General features: G+C 37.6%; 1 protein-coding gene across 1 annotated transcript in view; it reads left to right on the top strand.

Annotated features, from left to right (window-relative positions):
• Positions 1–7,778: 7,778 nt before the first annotated feature.
• The window catches only part of UBA6 (ubiquitin like modifier activating enzyme 6), a 73,538-nt gene continuing 66,831 nt past the window's right edge, over positions 7,779–14,485 (top strand). The window contains exons 1-2 of the mRNA XM_010967541.3: positions 7,779–7,911; positions 11,864–11,926. Coding sequence (XP_010965843.2) covers positions 7,841–7,911; positions 11,864–11,926 — 134 coding nt within the window. The 5' untranslated portion in view covers positions 7,779–7,840. The remainder of the gene's footprint in view (positions 7,912–11,863; positions 11,927–14,485) is intronic.

Raw genomic sequence — 14,485 nt, 5'->3', positions numbered from 1 at the left:
TGTAATGTTCATCAATATTCAAACAGTTCAAACCTGAGCACCTATGAGGAGCTCAGGTGAAGGAGGACTGGGCCATATCTCAGAGAATACTGGAGTGGCAGGAGATGAAAGAGAAGGTTTGACTTGAGAGAAACCACATGACAAGGAGGTGGGATGGGAAATTGTCAAGCATCAGGAAGCTACATGGAAGATTAATTGGTGTCTGAAGGCTATCCCTCCCTCTTTGGGTGAGTAAATCACACTGCCCTCATGGAGAAGCCCCACTGCTGTTTTTCTTATCACTATCTGGTGATGTCCTTCCTTTTTCAGAGATCAGCATAATATCCCTTGGCCATTCATGAAAACAGTCTTTATCCTAAAACAGTGCTGAACCATCTGAGTAACTATTCTGGGTGGAAATCCAATTTTCATCAGTCTAGTATTATTTTTAATTCCCCTGAAAAGAGGGTGTGGTAATTCCTCGACAAATTAAGGAGAAAGCCCAGCATCAATCCTTGAGTGGAACTGGACAGTGGTGAATTCTTATACCAATTCATTTCCCACTAGAGACACCCCTCTTAGCTCTGTGAAACCATCTGCTCTTGGTTTCTCTCCTATCTCACCAGAAGTTCTTGCTCAGTTTCATTTTTTTCTCCTTCTCTTCTACCTAATAATTATATGGGCTCACATCTAGGGATTCCTGGTTTGTCTGTCTACCTTCTCCCCCTTGGGGATACCGCTCAGTCCTCTGTACATGGGTATGTATATATGTGTGTATATACACATTTATACACACATGCACACATATGCACAGATGTATATATTACAAAATTTATATATTTAGCTCAGACTTCTCTGAGCTACAAATTCATAGATCCAAATTTCTACTTGATTTCTCTATATGCATATTTTACTCGACATATCTTTATTATGTTATAATGAACTCTATTTCTTCCCTAAATCATTTTCTCATGCATTCTTCCCACCTCAGTGATGTCACCAAAATCTACCCAGTTTGTTCAAGACAAAACCCAGAATTCATTCTTAATTTATCTCTCCCTGTTTTCTTACATTCAATCGATCAGTAAATCTAGTCTGCAAAACATTTTCCAAATCTGCCCATTTCCCTGTCTCTATTGTCATTGATCTAACCTAATCTATTATTACCTCTCTCAACCTGATTGGAGCCACAAATTTCTCATAAATTCCTCTTGTTCTGCTATAATCTATTCTCCACAAAGTAGACAGAATGCTCTTTTTTGACATACAATTAAAATGTCACTCCTTTAATGACTCTGCATCTCACCTGAAACAAAGTCCAAATTTCTTAACTTGTTCTTCTAGATTAATTCTGAATGATCAATTCTAGCTTCAGGTTGAGAGGCTATGGGACATTGACAGTTTAACATTTTTCCTTCTCAGAAAAAGATGGAATTAATATAATATCATCATTGTTCCTTAAGAGTGACACAGAAACACCTACACTGCAATTCAAGGAAATATATATATGTATAATATATATTTTATGTATTTATAATTTTGTATATATGTACATATATAAGCTAAGAGAAAGGAAATATGTAAGCTCTGTAAAATTCTTTGATATTTCTGTGTGTATAGGCAAGTTTGCTGCCTTAATGTTTCTATTAAGTAATAGAAAGGAATCATATCTTTATCAATTAGAACACTTTAAACTAGAAAAATGAGAAACACAGTTGAAAAGGGCTGAAACAAAAAAGACACTATTTCACATAACAATCAATCCAAAGGTTAGTTGATTTAGAGTTCCAGTGAATTTAGGATTTTGGCATATGTACTACATCAGTTTTTGATCTCAGGCTTGTCCACTACTGTCAGGAAAAACATGTAACAAACAGCTGCAAGAGTCATCTCCTCATAGAACAAGTCCAGAGACACAAAAGGGAATATTTCCTTGCTGTGTCTGTTCTTATTAACAGGGAGAATCTTAAAGACAAAACAAAACAAAAAACAAGGAGAATCTTCTACAGTAACTCATCTTGTTATCCTGCCCCTCACTTATATTCCTGAATTGTCTAACACGCCAATGCCTAAGCCAGTCCACTCCGTGGAGATTGGAATCATGACTATTTTAGATCACTCATAACTCAGTATCTAGGATTTGGGAGAAATCTAGATTTCCATGAAGCTCATGACAGCCCTGTATCTGAACAAAATTGATACTCTGTTGGCAAGAAAGAAGGGAGAACTCTTAACAAGAAAGAAAAGGTATGGTGTCTGCCAAATTGCCTTTCAGCAATTTGAATGACTAAAGAGGTTGGAATTAGATGTCATCAGTGACCATCATTTTTGTCCAGTAGAATTATTAAAAGTGATGCCAGCATCTCCCACCTTGAAGCAATCACCATATCTATCCATGAAACTTGGTGGTAGTGAATCTGTTTCTACTTCTTGCCTATCCCTTTCATCCTGAATTGTCCAAGATTTGGAAATAAGCATGAAATCTCATGAGAATTCATGCAAGTAATTTAATCTATTGTTATTATTATTACTTAATATTATCTTTAATTGATAATAAAGAATCTGTAGGAAAACTCTTTTGAGTAGTGTTTATCTTTTGGCATCCTAAAATTGTCATTTCACTAATTATTAAAAACAGATACCTCTCTTCCTACCTTATTAGAGATGATAACCTTTGCTTCCTCTGTCTACCACTCTGCATTAAAGCATCCTTAACCACATTGGTGAGGTTATTGTCCAGATTAGAAATACCTGCTGGGAGCTCTACTGCCTGGAATATAAAAATCAGCCTCCCATCAAAAGCCCAGTGATAAGAGCATTGTGAGAGATGGCTCCTTCAACACCACCTTCAGTGAGACTAGTGTTGTCGAGTATGTCCCCACAAAACTGTGTATAGACCAAAAACTATTTGTAAGAGATGGAAGTCTCCCTAGGATGCCATCACTGGCAAAGATGTTGCAAATAGCTGTGCCTCTAGGCACTACACCATTGAAAAGGAAATCAATGACCTAGTGTTAGGATTCAGAAGCTAGCTGACCTAAGTATAGGTCTTCAGGCTATCTTAGACTTCTGCTGGTTGGTTGTAAAGCCAGTCTCTTTCTCCTACCTGCTGATAGTTGATTATAGGAATAGAGTTATCTGTTACCCAGCTTCTTAGTTTTTCTTAGCTGTAGCTAAAGTCTTCAACTTCAGCCACCCTGGAGCATTATGACTGTGCTTTTATATAAGATAATAGGGCTATCTATATTTGTGTAGAAACGTTGATATCAAGCATCCAGTATACAATAACCTTAACCACATTTTCAACAGGATTGTATCCTCCATCACTGCTTCCTTCAGATTTTATGGTGCCTTGAATATTTACATGAAAGAATTTCACACCAACTTGTTCTCTATCTCCACACCTACCTCCCTCTGTCCACATATATTCCAGTTATCTTTGTGAGGAAAACCAACCACAAACATTTTCTGTAGCGGAAATTACTAATGCTTGCTCTGAGTTAACCAACATGTGACCCTTGACATGGTAAATATATGGCATGTCTAAAGCCAGGATGCAGAGTATAAAATGACATCAAAGCCAGGAGGAATGGGACTGCAAATAAACTAAGGAAACAGAAACAAAAGATTAATGCAACATCAGTGCAGCCCAGAACTCAGTAAGGAAAGCCATATTGAAAAGGGGTTTAGAAGTAACCCAAAGTGTAAGTTAGAGGAAGTGAGTTAGAGCAGTGCAAAATATGGTCCTAGGGCTAGCAGCACACACATTAACATGGAACTTACTAGAAATGCAAATTCTCGGCCCTTACCTAAGCGTACTGAAGGAGAAATGCTAGTGTGGGGTCCAACAATCTGCTTTAACAGGCAAACCACGAGATTCTGATGTGTGCTTAAGTTTGATGCTCTCCAGGCTAGAGGTTCTAGCTATCAAACTAAAGATGAGAAAACAAGCCAAAGATGAGAAGGGAGATGATCTGAACATTGTTTCAGTCAAGAAAAAAGATGTGAAATGCAACAGTATAGTTGAGGAAGCAACTGCCTCTAGGGTGACTAGTGACTGTGGCTGAATTTGGATCTCTGGAATGGGGCTTTGAACGTCCTCTTTCATAAACAAGCTGAGTTGCCTTTATCACTCAATTTGGGCAGATTCTGATCATTTACAGAATATTGCCAAGAAAGCCACACAAACATGAAGCCCTGCTTAGGGATTTTCAGGTTTGTCATCTGTTTTCTATCAAATATCAGAAGGTTAACTTAGGAGCGTGATTTATTATATTTTACCTCTAGTCACTGTTGCATAAGCGGTTAAGTTAAACAATAAAGTGTCTTGGGAAACTATATTTCAATCTTTAATCTATGATGATTTGTCTTTTTATTGCTCCATTGGCAATTTTTCAAAACATTTTAGGAAAATGTGATATACACATATTCTAATTCATAGTCGATTTAGGGGTGTAATTATTCACATTTTGAAATAGTTTATTTCCGTTATAAGGAATTCCCTCTGGGTTCTTCTAAACAGCCCTCTTCAAGCCAGTTCAAATGTTACTGCAACACCTTTGGACAAAGAAGCATTCTTCAAAACTCAGAAGGTTGACTGCTTTCCAACCATGTTTGAAGGCCTGGCCTCAGGGTCAGTACTTCCCGTTATTTATGATATGAAACAGGTGTTCCAATTGTCTGGCTCTGGGCATAATATACTAGAAAAATACTCAGCAAAGTTCTAGTCGTGGCTCTGCACCTGCAAGGATATGAATTTATCCAATACATTTAACCTCTTTATCTCTTTGAATCATCCTCTGTAAAACAATGGGGTTGTATATTTAGATGACTGCTAAGTATCCTTTCTGTGCTAATAGTCAATTACTTAGGAATATGAAGTTGAAGATGCATGTAAATAGCCTCTGTAATTATGAAACACAACATAGTTGATTTTGATTATCTTTATAATTTATGATGTAAACTAATTTACAGAAATCCAATTTGCACATAAAGTTTCAGGAAGATATTCATTATAATTTACACTTACATAATGATCAAGACGGGGCAATTCTAAATGTATTGTGGTATCCTGGATTTTCTGGATCCATACAGAAAAAAGGACATTAGTGAAAAACTGGTGAAATGCAATAAAATATATAGCTAGTTAATAGTACTGTACCAATGTTAATTTCTTAGTTTTGACAAATGTACCATGATTTTGTAAGATGTTATCATTAGAGGAAGCTGAGTGAAGTATATACAGAAATTGTTTTACCTTTGAAATTTTCTGTAGATCTAAAAGTATCCAAAATAAAGATTTTAAAATAAAATTATTGTGCTATGCCTTGAGAATGTAACTGCATTCATATATACATACATATAAAAACACATGCAGCACAGGGACAACAGAAATGAAGGAAAGAGACAGTGGCTCTTTGACAGATCATAATAGAGGAGAGTGCATCAAGAAACCACAGAAATCAAGCCACCATATTTTTTTAACACTATATCAAAGCAACAACAACAAAAAAGGGAGCTCTCTATTGTTAGAAAAATTTTCCTGAAATCTGTAAGGAAGGAAAAATGAGTTTGAACTGAAAAAGTAAAAATCTGCTTTGCCATTCATCAGGTATAAATAATAAACACAGATAAAGCCAGCTGTAAAGGTAACAGAAAATAGTATTTCGCCCAATAATCTGCTGTAAATTGTCACCAAGAAGCCACACTTCGTGTAAGTGCTGAATTTTTCCTCACAGAAAAACCCTATCTCTAAAATAATAAACTGTCAAAAAGAACTTGCTCTTTGAAATCCTTTCATTGAAATTGAAATATCCCATTCTTGGCTAAATGATCTAAGTTATAATGACACAGAGAAACAGCCTCTACTTGTAGAACTTCAGAAAGGAGTTTGTAGACACATTTCCCACCAATTTTAACTCTGTAGATTCCAAGAAAACAGCACCCTGGGTCCATGTTGCAGTCCAGCCTAACATAGATCCCTTTACATACAGTCTCGCTTTCTTTTAAGTCTATCAAAATGCTACTTCAAACCTGTGAAGAAATGTGGGTGTTAGATGAAACTTGGTATGTTCATTTTCCATTGCTGTATACCAAATTACCATAAACACAGTGGCTTAAAAAATACAAATTTATTATCTCACAGTTCTCAGGTCAGAACTGGGGACCCATTATAGCTGGGTTCTCTGCCCAGGGCCTCCCAAGGTTGAAATCAAGGTATTAGCTTACTCGCTCTGTTCTGGAACTTGGGGTCTTCCAAGTTCATACATGTGTTGACCAAATTTAGTTCCTTGCAGCTGTAGGCCAAGGTTCCCTTCTCATACTGGCTGGTAGCTGGAGGCCACTCTCAGCTCCTAGAGGACATTTCCATTCCTTTCCATGTGGTCCCTTCCCTTTTCAAAGCCAGCAATGGAGTTCTTTCGCACATCAAATTCCTCCTCACATTTTGAATCTCTTTCTCTGGGAAAAGCCCAGTCTCTCTTAAAGGTAGAAATATATACTAAAAGGTGACAAATCCTACAAAAGAAAAATTGTAAGTATACACTTGCTTTTCCCTCTGAGTAGACTGCTCTTCTGATAAGATATTCACAGGACTCGCATCATTTAGATTTTAGCTCAAATTGTCACTTCTTCAAAGAGTCCATCTTTGACTACTTTATCCAAAATTTTCTCCCTCCTCCTCCCCAAGTCTCTTTCCATCTCCTTATCGGTTTCAAATTTTCTTCATCATATTTACTATCTGATGTTATTTTTTCATTTATTTCCCACCTTTTTTGGCTTCCCACAATGAGATTGATGAAATCAGGGATCACTGTATTTCTATCACCTGATTATTGTCTAGTCATTAGGTCCTAATGTTTATTAGGCATTCAATAAATGTTTAGGAAGGAAAGAAATAGGGAAAAGAAATTAGAGGGAGGGCCATAGAAATATGTCATAATTTGTGGGGTGGATGAAAGATATTTATATCTATTAGCTTTAGAATAAAGAGAACAGGCAGCAGATGAATCTAGTGCCAGAGCAGAATCTTGAAAGAATGGGACATAGACCAGTTCATTCTCAAGATTTTGTGGAAAAGGTACACAACTTGATCGAGAAACCTGAAGGATGACATCTGTGAGCAGCATGAAATTTCCAGATATTTGGAGATGTGCAGTTTTGAAAGGAGAATGGAGAGGTACACATTCTTACTGTTTCGTAAGAACGGTGAAAGAGGAGTCAATGGAAAGAGCATCAGATGAGAAGTTCTTAGACACATGTTCTAGTACTTAATCCGACAAAAGTCACTTACACTGACCCAAAGTTCCTGCCCCTCACACATAAACTGAAGAGGGCAACCTAGATGACATAATGTCATTAACAACTCTAAAAATCACATGATTCTATAAAATCCGTGATAAGTATTAGAAGTCCGAAATTATTTGTTAAACGTATAACGTCTTAAAATAAAATCCCAGACTAGAAATCGGAAGTTAACTTATTAATAGCCTTCGCTATTTTTTAATTTATAAAATGAAAGGGTTTTTTCCCCTTCCTATACAACTCTTAAAGATTTTGATACGCAAACCCATCACTTCGCTGGCCACTGGAATCCTCTGGGTACCTTCAGCGCTTGGTTCCGTTTACAGGTACCAGACCCCCGCCGCAGCGCTGCCGCTCACGGCGGCCACCTGCAGCAAAGCCGGCCCAACGGCCACACCCAAACCGGAAGCCAGGACGCCCCTGGGCTTGACGGGAAGGCCGGGCTCAGCAGCGCGCTCCCAGACCCGCCCCCTCCGGTGACGTCACCGCCCCTTGACCTCGCGGTCCCGCCCCCTTCCCTACCTCCCGGTAGCCAGCGGCGGCTGCGTCTCAGGAGACGATGGAGGGACCCCAGGCAGTGGCCGCACCTCAGGGACAAGAGGCGTCCTGCTCCTCTTGGGGAGCCGGCAGGTGAGAGGATGAGTGTGGGCGCGAAGAAGCAAGGCGTGGCGGGCAGGACCCCGGCGCCGGCTTTCTGCTTGTTCCCCTGTTTAGGCAGGGAGCGCGCGAGAGGCCTCGGGGCCGGGCGGAGCCGGCGCCGGGCGGCGAGGGGAGCGCGCGGGGTAGGTGTGGCGTCGTGGGCTCCGGCCTCTACTGCTCCCCGGTCAGCTGAGGAGAAGGTCCACTTTTCGCCCCTTTTGGCGCTTTCTCAGTACCAGTGGGGTCGGCCATCCTCCTTCCTCCCAGTCGCCGGACGTGGGGGGAGGGAGGGGCTCCCGCGGAGAGTTGTGGCCCGGGTCGCTTGGACTGAGCTTTCCAGCCCTGGTGCCAAACACCTTCTTCCTTCCTTTCGGTAAGTGAAAGCTAGGCGCTCCACTGTGCGCGATCCTCCACTGGGATCCTCCTTTGAAAACTATTACCAGAGGGAACTTGTTAATAATGAATCAGTGGTAGTCAGGGCATCCTGAGGCTTCTGCTGACTACACTTAAAAAAAAAAATCTAGGAAAAAAACAGGAGTTACCCATTATTTCCCAATTGGTATTGAGGTTCTTTATGTCTTTTCCACTTCTGCAAAAATAGGGGGGAAGCGTTCCTGTATTTCCTGCTTCAATCATTTCATAATTAATAAAACGGATAGTTACATTCCGCTCACTACCAGAATACAGTACGCCTAAGATGGAAGTGAAGGATATGTGATTTTGAGCTAATGTGAGTGGTCACAAACCTGTAGCTTTTTCGCCAGCTTCAGACTGAAGGGATGCTTTTGGTACGATGGTATTGCCTGCCACTGCCAACACTGCCAAATTTACTTGGATATATTACGTAATGCAAACAAAATCTCCCCCTTTTTAGAGCATTTTTATTGCTGTATAGACCTTATTATAAAAACTATTTTTGAAACATTGCAGGAAATAGAACTTTCTGAAAAGTAAGTGCCAGTTGGTTGTATCATTAAGTGACAGAACGGGTTAGAATATAGCGTTTCTCATTTTTGCTTAAGAGTTTTACTCACTAGACTGTTGCCCTTCCTGCAAGGAAGACAGTGAAGGTGTAGTAGGGATAGGAATACTGTGTAATATGAATTTTTGTTTATTTTCACATTTGTTACAATGCCAGAATATATTATGTATGTGTGTGTTCAGATAGATGATCTCTTAAACACAGCTATCTTCTGGTTTGCTTTCTTGATTGCAATCAGAAATAGTTCTCGTAGTTATCCATTTATTTAGCTAGGAGCTGGTACCATTTGATAATGCCAGCCAATGTTTAGTAAGAGAAATAATAGCATCTTGATTATATATTTTCAAATCCTTTGTCTATATAAGATATATACCAGGCCTAGAAAATTGGATTCCAGAACTGAATTTTGTGCTATTACATTGTTTTTAGAGTCTTGTAATTGATAATTATAGCTTCCCAAAACCTAGAATGGATTACACTTTCGCCAAAATGATACTGATCTTAGCTGTCACTGTGGCTGAGGTCCCAGGCTGGTTCCCTCTTTCCCAGAACCATCTCTTTTCCTGTGTTTACCTAGTATCATTTTTGTGTGTATGCCATGCTGTTAAAAAAAATTAGGATGAACTGATAATACCACTCTAAGTATATCTGTCACATTAGTATGCTTAACTTTTTTTAATTTAAAAAATTAATTTAAGAGTTTTTGGGGGGGGTGCTTTCTTTATGCCTCCTGTGAGAGGCGATAGACAGTATAGCATAGTTGTCAAGAGCCAAACTGATTAGATTGATGGCCCTGCCATTTACCTGCTGTGTGGCCATGGGAAGGTTATTTGTGTTAAATTCTCTGTCAGTCTCAGGTTTTTTCCTCTGTTCAATGAAGATAGTAATTGGGCTGTCTCATAGAGTTGTTGAAAGGATTAACTGAGTTAATACATTAAAGCACTTAAAATAACGTGTGGCACGGTGTTTGCTCTTGTTATTAAATGCCAGGTACCGTTTTAGGTATTTGGAATAAAGTAGTGAATTCCTAACAGATCATGCATTCTATAGGGAAAGGCAAATGGTAAATAGTTAATGATAAGTGATTTGAAGAAAATACAGCAGGTTAGGGAGCCACCTAAGAAGAAGGGGAATGATTTCATTGTGTTAACAAACCAAGTGTGGATCTGCTTACCTGATGCACAGCAAAGCCAATCTGCTGGTGCTGAGTTATGTGAAGGAAAGTACAGAGTTTATTGCAGGACTAAGCAAAGAGAATGGGCAGCTCATGCTCAAAAGTCCCAAACTCCTCACTGGTTTTCAGGGAAGGGTTTTTAAAGATAGTCTGAGGGGGTGCATTGTTGGGTGTGTGATCAGCTCAGTGCTCAGTTCTCTGATTGGTTGATAACAGCGTAATGTTTTTGGAATCTTCATTATCAGCTTTCTGGTTCCAGCTGATCTAGGATCTACCTGCCACTGGTCTGCATGCAGTTAACGTCTTCCACCTGGTGGGGATTTTAGTATCTGTGAAACAACTGGAGGATATGACTCGGAATGTTATCTATAGACCTTGAAGAGGGACTCAACGTCCTTGACTTTGTTATATGGCTAAACTATTATTATTTTGTCTTACTTGACTACTTTTCTTTTGTTGCTGCATTTTCTCACTTCTCTGATTAAATTTGCTTTTTGGAAATAGGGAGATGCCTAGGAGGCTAAAACTTTCTTGCAAATGAACAGGGAGCAGGAATCTGTCCCAGGGAAGGCCCCACAGAGTTCTGCTCAGTTTCAGTAGGGTGATCAGAAATGGTCTGTGTAATATTTGTGAAGCAACATTTTAATATTTTAATATTTAAATGATAAGAGCCAGCTATTCAGAGATCTGAGGGAAGAACATTCCAAGCAAAGGGAATAGTAAGTATAAAAACTGTAAAGTGATAACAAGCTTGACTTTTTAAGGAACAGTAGTAGGCCAGTGTGACTGAAGATAATGAGCAAGAGGAAGGGTTGTGGGAGTTGAGGTTGGAGAAGTAATTGGGAGACAGACATAAAGACCCTTTTAAGTATAGAAGGTGTTTTAATTTTGTTCTAAGTGTAAAGGAAACTTGCTGAAGGATAGTTCTAAGTCAGGGAGTAATGTCTCACTAGTTTCTAAAAGATTTAGGTTGTTAGATGGAAAGTCAACTGAAGGGGAAGGGCAATAGAAATAGAAGAGTTAAGCCCTTGAAGTAGTTCAGATGAGATATGATGGTTTGGTCTGAGACTGTACTGATTGAAATAGTGACAAGTAATCAGATTTGAGATCCCTTTTGAAGGTAGAACTAACCAGACTCACAGATGGAGGAAATAAGGGAACAGGTTAAGAAGATCCCTGTATTACTGGCCTGAGCAAGTGAATAAATGGTGGTACCATTTACTTGGTGGTCGCAAGTGAGTTGGGAAAGACTGAGGAAGAAGAGACTAAATAAGGGGAATTAAATTCTGTTTGAGGCATGTTATGTTTGTGATACCAGTTAGACATCAGAATAGAGATATTGCTCTGGCAGATGTGCAAAATCTGAGGTCAGAGGAGAGATCAAACATGTAGAAATAAGCTTAGATATCATCAGTGTATGGTAAATTCCATGGACTGAATGAAATTACCTAGGGAGAGTATGTATATTAAGGAAGGTTTATGGAACACAAACAAAATTATTAAAATAAATCTCCGTCAGAATATTTGTAGCAGTGATAAAACCTGAGAATGAAACAACCATGGGTTCTAATTTTATAATACACACAGTGTGGGCAGTTAGTGAATTTAATTTCAACCTACTTTTTAAAAAAAATCTAAAGTGGTAGATACTAAAATATATATATGGTTTATAAAACCTCTTTTAGTACCTGATGAATCTGATCCTATGTATAATTGAATTTTACATTGGAGAATGTGAATATTGAATAACCATACTTGCACTTATAAGCTGTGTTTTCTTTTTTCAGTGGGAATACAAATTTGCCCATCATGCCAACAGAATCTGTGGAGATTGATGATGCATTATACAGGTAAGAACCATAGGGAAACTGAACTTACTTTCCTCATTCATTGTTTTCAAGTAAAGGAGTAGTTTATTTAAAGACACCATTAGGCCTATCAGAATTTTAAAAACATATCCTGATTTCCTCTTAAGTTAAAAATTAGGGTTTCTGCAATTTTTTTTTAAACTGTAGGGTGGAAGCTTGAATAATATTTAAATTTTGATTGCTTTGGATTGAGATGATATGGCTAAGAATGATTTTGCTATCCACTATAAAATATACCTCTTGTTTCTGGACAGGAGTATATATTTATGTTCTTCATAGTGCAGGAGTCTCATGAACAACAATTCATTTCACTTTAGTTATACAGTAACATCTAGAGAATATGTTTACTTTAGTGTAATCTCTAACAACATTGCATGTTTGCACTATATAGACAGTAGAGAAGTATTTTGTGATTGAAGAGCTGTGATTTGAATTTAGTGGGACTTTTTTAACATGTTTTTCATGAAATGAAAATACTTTTTCCAAAATTAAAGAGAAGTTAAAAACACATACATTGCTATCATTCCTAGTAAATTTTTAAAATACTGTGAGATGTTTGCATGGAAGACAGTATAATCTCAATTTAAAACTTTTTAGATTTCCTCTGTATATAATCATGAAAAAATAGATTTTATGTAGGTAGAATTTGGAACAATAGATTTATTATGTACTTGAATTTCTTTTTATATTTTTTTATGTGGGATGTAGAGTCAATTTTGAGCACTTTAGAAGGAGCTAATATATATTACCTGGTATGTTGATTTCAAGTCCTGTTTTGTGCTGTATCCTTGGAAAAAGAGATAAAGACTAACTTGATTTTGCTTATGTGAAAATTATTTTACCATATGGTCTTCTGACTATAATTATACTTCAAAAGTCACCTTAATCTATAATTATGATGTTCTTAATGTCCTTCTGATCTGATTCTTGGGATAGTAAATGACAGCTCATTGAGATAGCTTTGGATAATTTTTTTTCATTATTTGTTACAGTCCTCGAGAAACCTATAATGGCTGATTAATGAACATAATTTTCAGTAAATCAGAGATTAAACTTTCCATTGGCAGTGCTACATAAGTTGGCTTATAGTTCGCTTACAGTCAGTTTGCTTAACTGAAAGTTATAGAATATAGCAATTTAGGCATCATATATAGCAGTTCATATATGATCATGTATTGCTTGATCATAAGGTAGTTCTATTTTTTATTTTTTAAGGAACCTCCATACTGTTTTCCATTGCAGCCGGACCATTTTATATTCCCACCAACAGTGCACAAGGATTCCAATTTATCCATCCTTACCAACACTTGTTATTGTCTGGGGTTTTGTTTTATAATGGCCATCCTTTCAGGTGTGAAGCGATGCATCATGGTCTTGCATTTCCCTGACAATTAGTGGTGTTGAGCACCTTTTCATATTCCTCCTGGCCATTCGTGTGTTGTCTTTGGAGAAATATCTCTTCTAGTCCTTGCCCATTTTTTAATCAGGTTATTGGGATGGGGGAAGGAGAGAGATTGCTCTCGAATTGTAGTTTCTTACGTAATTTGGAGATTAACACCCTTTTCAGATACATGGTTTGAAAATATTTTCTCCCACTTTGTAGTTTGCCTTTTCATTTTGTTGATTGTTTCTTTGCTGTGCAGAAACTTTAGTTTGAAGTAGTCTCACTTGTTTATTTTTGCTTATATTGTTGTGCTTTTGGTGTCATATCCAGGAAATCTTTGCCACGCCCAATGTTAAAAAGCTTTTCCCCTATGTTTTCTTCTAGGAGTTTTATGGTTTCAGGTCTTACATCTAAGTCCTTAATGCATTTTGAGTTGATTTTGTGTATAATGTAAGATAAAGGTCTGATTTCATCTTTTCATCTTTTGCTTTTAGAAATCCAATTTTCCCAACACTATTTGTTAGTCTAAACCTACTTTTTCCTCTGAATGCACTGACCGTAATAGACTACTTCCTTACCAAATGTAGTTTTTACTTTTACACCTCAATTGTCTTTTTCTTAGAGTGCCCTCTTGTGTTTCAAAAGCACCTTCTACTGACCTTTTAAGAATCACTCAGATGTCTATTCTGATATCTTACCTGAGTTACTTCTAATCTTTCCTGTTCAGTCCTAAAGCAAATTATTCCTGTTGCTAATAAAGTACTCATCATATTGTCTCATAGTATTTTTTTAACATTTTTTATTGATTTATAATCATTTTACAATGTTGTGTCAAATTCCAGTGTTCAGCACAATTTTTCAGTTATTCATGGACATATACACACTCATTGTCACATTTTTTTCTCTGTGAGTTATCATAACATTTTGTGTATATTGTGTATAAGAGAAAGAAATAAAAGGGATCCAAATTGGAAAAGAAGAGGTAAAAGTGTCATTATATGCTGATGACATGTTACTATATATAGAAAACCCTAAAAGGTCCACACAAAAGCTACTAGAGCTGATTGAAGAATTCAGCAAGGTAGCACGTTACAAAATTAACGTTCAAAAATCAGTTGCATTTCTTTACACTAATAATAAATCAACAGAAGAAGAAA

This window comes from Camelus bactrianus, chromosome 2, assembly GCF_048773025.1.
Source record: "Camelus bactrianus isolate YW-2024 breed Bactrian camel chromosome 2, ASM4877302v1, whole genome shotgun sequence".
Lineage (NCBI taxonomy): Eukaryota > Metazoa > Chordata > Mammalia > Artiodactyla > Camelidae > Camelus > Camelus bactrianus.
Note: the sequence above shows the minus strand (reverse complement) of the source record. Positions and strands in the feature narration are given on the sequence as shown.